Genomic DNA, 4,593 nt, shown 5'->3' on the forward strand with positions numbered 1-4,593 from the left:
TCAAAAATTATTTTGAAACAAACTAAATTTGAGAGATATATGTAATTGATTTATATTTATAACTATTCCTCAATTGAAATACCAAATAAAATACCAAATGGAGTTATCGCCGCTTCCAAAATATCTTGTAGAATTTAACTTTTTGCATTCCTGTGTCATTTTATATATAATAACGGATACAGTCCGGCCCAAAAAACAAACAAAAAATATTTAAGTCCTCGTTAATTCGCATTCCAGACCTTCCATGAGCCAAGCCTCATATCAAAATTAGACAAATAATTTTGTTTTTCTCCTGTTTCAAAGAGGGAGTTCGTTTGGCAGCGGCAGCAGCAACAAATAATCAGCATCTTTAAAGACAATTTTCCAACTGCGATTATGAAAATTCAAGGTCAGACTCGAAATTCAATGATAAAATTGCCCTCGTGAGAAGATTCCAAATTCAAGAATCGCTGACAAGATGCTAGGGGTGATAAACGGTACATCCTCAGCACTCGTCTGATTAGAAAGGGAAAATTGCATCTTAAACCCATGAAGTTAAACATGACTTTTGAAGGCAAAAAATTTGCCACATTCAACAGATGATAAAGTTGTAAACCTTCGTAAGGTATCAAAACTGGAGAAACATGTAAAGGCTAACTCACAAACAACGAAAGGCGTTCGATAAGCGCAAATCACGTGAATACCTAAGGGACAGCAGAATGTCTCTTTTTTTCAACAATAAATGCCTGCATATCGAGTAAAACAACCTACACAGAGAAAATGATATACAAGTATCTTGAGAAGCACAAGGAAGCAGAACTCTGGGATTGCTCAAGAAGGTATTTTGTGCCCACCCACTCATTCCAGGATGAGTTTCATGCAGAAGATACGCCGTAAATCTGCTTGTCCAGTTGCCAATCTTTCATATACATTTTTTGCCTTTGTTTCTGTCATCGCAGTCATCAGACATCTAAGGTTGCATCAAGGGAGATCCACCATCAAGATGTTGACACTTTCACTGAGCGACACCTGGAAACATATAGAATACAATGTCTGAGTGAAACTGCCAGGAGAAAATGCATTTTGGCTTTCATTTCAGCACGAAGGGACTAATAGAAGTTCTAGATCCGAAAATTATCCTGATGTTCATAAGGCAAATGTGGAACAAACATGAGATCAACCCCCGCCCCCAAAAAAAAAAAAATAATAATAATAAAATAAAAATAAAGGAGAAAAGATATGGATAATGACCAAACCTGTATCAATGGGACCCAGAAGGAGCACCCACGCTGCCCAATCCCATCTTCTGTCCTAAAACCGTAAGTTGCTCAATAAATTCCACTCCAGTGAGAATCTCCGTTGTTCCGTAAATTACATGCTTGACAGGTTGCTGGCGTTTTGCAAGTTCTTGCAAGCTTCCATACTCCACATAGTTGCCACCACCAATCATGAAAACAATAGCCTCCTTAAATGGACCTTTCAGATGGCTGCCACTTGTCCCAGCACCGGATTTAGGAGCACGAGGATCAAGCAAAAGGTAAGAGTCAATTTCTGGATTCGGTTTCCCCTCCATCAAGGCCTCCACAGTTCTTGTCATCACCAGCTGCTGGTCACTAGACAACAGATTCTTCACTCCTGCAGTAACTGCACTTATAGACTGCCCATAAAGTTTCTCAGCCCAATCAACAATGTTGCTTCTGCTGGCAGAATTTGCTGACGCCAAGGAAACATTCAGTGACTTGATCTTCTTTACATATTGAAATGCAGTAGTATCAACCTCTGATTCCTTCAGTGCTGCTTCAACTGATTCGACTTCCAACTGATTAATAGTTTCTGAGGAAATAAGATAGATGATTGCAAATCGCAGCTTATCCATCTTTGTTCCTTTCCCTTTGAGCACAGCCAGCAGTTCAGCCCGATCAACTCCTCCTCTGACCATCATGTCATTCTCTTTTTTGGCATAAGAATCCAGAGATCTCTCCTTGATCTCACCCAGCAACACTGTCGCAATGTTTGTGTGCTTATCAATCACCTGCTTTCTCTCTGTTAGTTCGGGCAAGGAATTGACAGCATTCATCAAATGCTTTGTGTTTCCCATCAAATCGGTTCCATCAAATTCAGCACCTCCACTTCCACCAGTTCTTTTATTTACCTCATCCACATCCTTCTTATACTTGTTCAGCTGGTTCTCAATTTCAACTGCAACTTCAGGAAATTCCAGTGAACCATTGGTCACCCAAAAAGGATCCGAACTATCCAACTCAAATGACTTCATCCCGCCCTTCTCACCTTGAACATTCAATCTGTTAAGCCTCAACCCAAGGACATCGTGAACAAGTGGCCTGTACCTAAAATCATGCTGTATCCCTACTGACAATTCAAAGTTCCTATCAAATAAACATAAAATTGGACGCTGAAACGAGCTAACAAAACCTCCACCCTCAGTAAATAAATTGTTCTTCGACAACAAGTGATCCCTCAGCCTCTGATCAAGAGCCATGGCAACCATCTCAGCAGGTCCACCACGAGGGCACCTAATTATGGGAACCACTGCAAGTGTGGCCAGAACACAGAACAGCCCACTAACAATCCTCTCCACAATCTCTTCAATCTCCCGATCCCCTGCCGACGGGTCATTCAACTGAACATAACATGACTTCTGGGCCAAAGAAAACAAGTCATCCTCCAACGTCACAAACTCCAGGTACTGATCATGAACCTTTGAGATGCGATCTAATGAATTCGAATTCAACGTCCCAGAAGCCAAATCCTCCAAAAGCGGGCGTGGAATCGAAGACGAGAAGTTGAGGTGGAAACTATCATATAAAGAGCGAGAAGCATCGGCGATGATCCTCTGGATATTAACTTGACTCGCTTGGACGAAATACACCGCGGGCACATCGTGGACTGGCTTCCTGTCCTTATCAATGAGGAAATAGAGGGTCACGCCGTGCTTCCTAAGATCCTTCACATGGATCAATGGGGAGAGTATGTTTTGGCAAAACTTGTCATAGATCAAGATCTTATACACTTCCTCATTCGCAGTCCCAGATGGATTCACAGGTTGGTTCAGGTTCAGCATCCGGATTATACATTCTGTGCGCACAAAAAAAAAAAGAAAGATTACGAATCAGATTCGCCCCATGGCAAACGCAAAAAAAAAAACAACAAGAGACCAAATTACAATCCATTTCCCAGGATTAACAATTAAGACTCCTCAGTTCCTGCTCCAGAATCTCTCCACAGATCAGACCAAAACACACTGAACAAAAAACAAGAATTCCGCCTAATCAAAAACATCCCCGGCCCTCACTTTAACAAACGAAAACAGGCAAAGCACGTGCAGCAGAACTTAGCGAATCGGATTCGGCGAAATGAGTGCTGCCACATCACACCGATCTGCCTAGGAAGAATGACCAAGAGCCTTTTTTGCTTACTTTCTCGATTTCACTTCCTGGTCACCGTCGCCTAGCTCGCTCAATAAGAACATCAAATCACCAGAGTCTATCGAAACCTAATTCCACATCACCGCAACCGTTTAACCCCATCAGCGCTCCACCGGGTCAATCTCAATCCACACGCAGGGGCCCCAAATTGCGCCCCGCATTTCACAACCCAACAGATCAGAACGCGCCATGATCGAAACTTTCGGCGCCCAAATCGGCGCCCGACAGGCACAAGCACCGCCCGCCGAGCCGGAACCCATCAACGAAAGCGACACGCGATCTGCCGAGGATTATCGGACCAAAAACAAAGCGCAAACGCAGAACAACATAGGGAGAAAAACAGTAGGCGAACTGAAGGGTACCCTCGCGTTCGCGAGATCGGCGAAGAAGGAGGAGCGAGTCGGACTCACTCTCGGCGATCGCCGCCGAATCAATCGATCGGGCACAAACGCCTACCGACGGAAAAGGAGCAGAGCTCGGTCGCCGACGTACCTGTTTGCTTCTGGCGGAGGTTGAGCGCCATGGCTGCCGGAGGCTGCGTCCAGCTCGAGCTCACGAGATGGAGAAGAGAGAGTGGAGATCCGCCCGCGCAGGATCCGATCTAGCTATGGAAACTCCACAACGAATCGAAGCGAGATCGAGAGATCACGAAGCGAGATCGAGAGGCCGCCGGATGGATCTGGCGCCGATTGCGATCGCTTCGTCGTCGAATCGGAATGCTTATGCTCGCGATTTGCGAAGCAGCGACCTTCTGCAATCGCATCGAATCGCTGCGAATTCGAGAGTCGCCGTCTTCCCCGTCGCTGCAGGCTGCAGCATCTCTGATCTGCAGCTTTAAGCTTTGAATGGGCCCGGCCCATTGTCGAATGGGCCTACGAGTTTCTCAGTTTGGGCTTTTCTCATGGGTTGGGCCTAACCGAATTTCTTTTCCGTCTTTTGAAACAGTTGCAGAAACTGTGTACAGCAATAGCGATTTTCATAATGACCGAGAGTGTCAAATGAGCGTTAGCGACACTCTATGATAGTACTGTCCCCAAAACATTTAATGAACATGTTGAAATGATGGGCATTATTGAACGTCATTAATAATTATATTATGATTACATTAGGTTCATGATTGGACCTTGGATTGCTTTATAAGACTTTTTACCTAGACCTGTTTATGTCT

General features: G+C 44.3%; 1 protein-coding gene across 1 annotated transcript; it reads right to left on the reverse strand.

The window, feature by feature from the left end:
* Positions 1-529: 529 nt before the first annotated feature.
* On the reverse strand, positions 530-4,246 carry LOC104453471 (SEC1 family transport protein SLY1). Its single transcript, XM_010068026.3, has 3 exons — positions 3,918-4,246; positions 1,236-3,075; positions 530-1,008 (listed from the first exon to the last, which is right to left on the reverse strand). The coding sequence occupies exons 1-2, from the start codon at positions 3,946-3,948 to the stop codon at positions 1,241-1,243; spliced, it is 1,866 nt and encodes a 621-aa protein (XP_010066328.2). The 5' UTR covers positions 3,949-4,246; the 3' UTR covers positions 530-1,008; positions 1,236-1,240.
* Between the last annotated feature and the right edge of the window lie 347 nt (positions 4,247-4,593).

The sequence above is a fragment of the Eucalyptus grandis genome, chromosome 7, assembly GCF_016545825.1.
Source record: "Eucalyptus grandis isolate ANBG69807.140 chromosome 7, ASM1654582v1, whole genome shotgun sequence".
Lineage (NCBI taxonomy): Eukaryota > Viridiplantae > Streptophyta > Magnoliopsida > Myrtales > Myrtaceae > Eucalyptus > Eucalyptus grandis.

Coding starts and splice junctions, on each gene's coding strand:
- LOC104453471 (XM_010068026.3), bottom strand. CDS start 3,948: ATGGCGCTCAACCTCCGCCAGAAGCAAACAG. Junction 3,076..3,917: donor CCTCCGCCAGAAGCAAACAG/GTACGTCGGCGA, acceptor TTGTGCGCACAG/AATGTATAATCCGGATGCTG.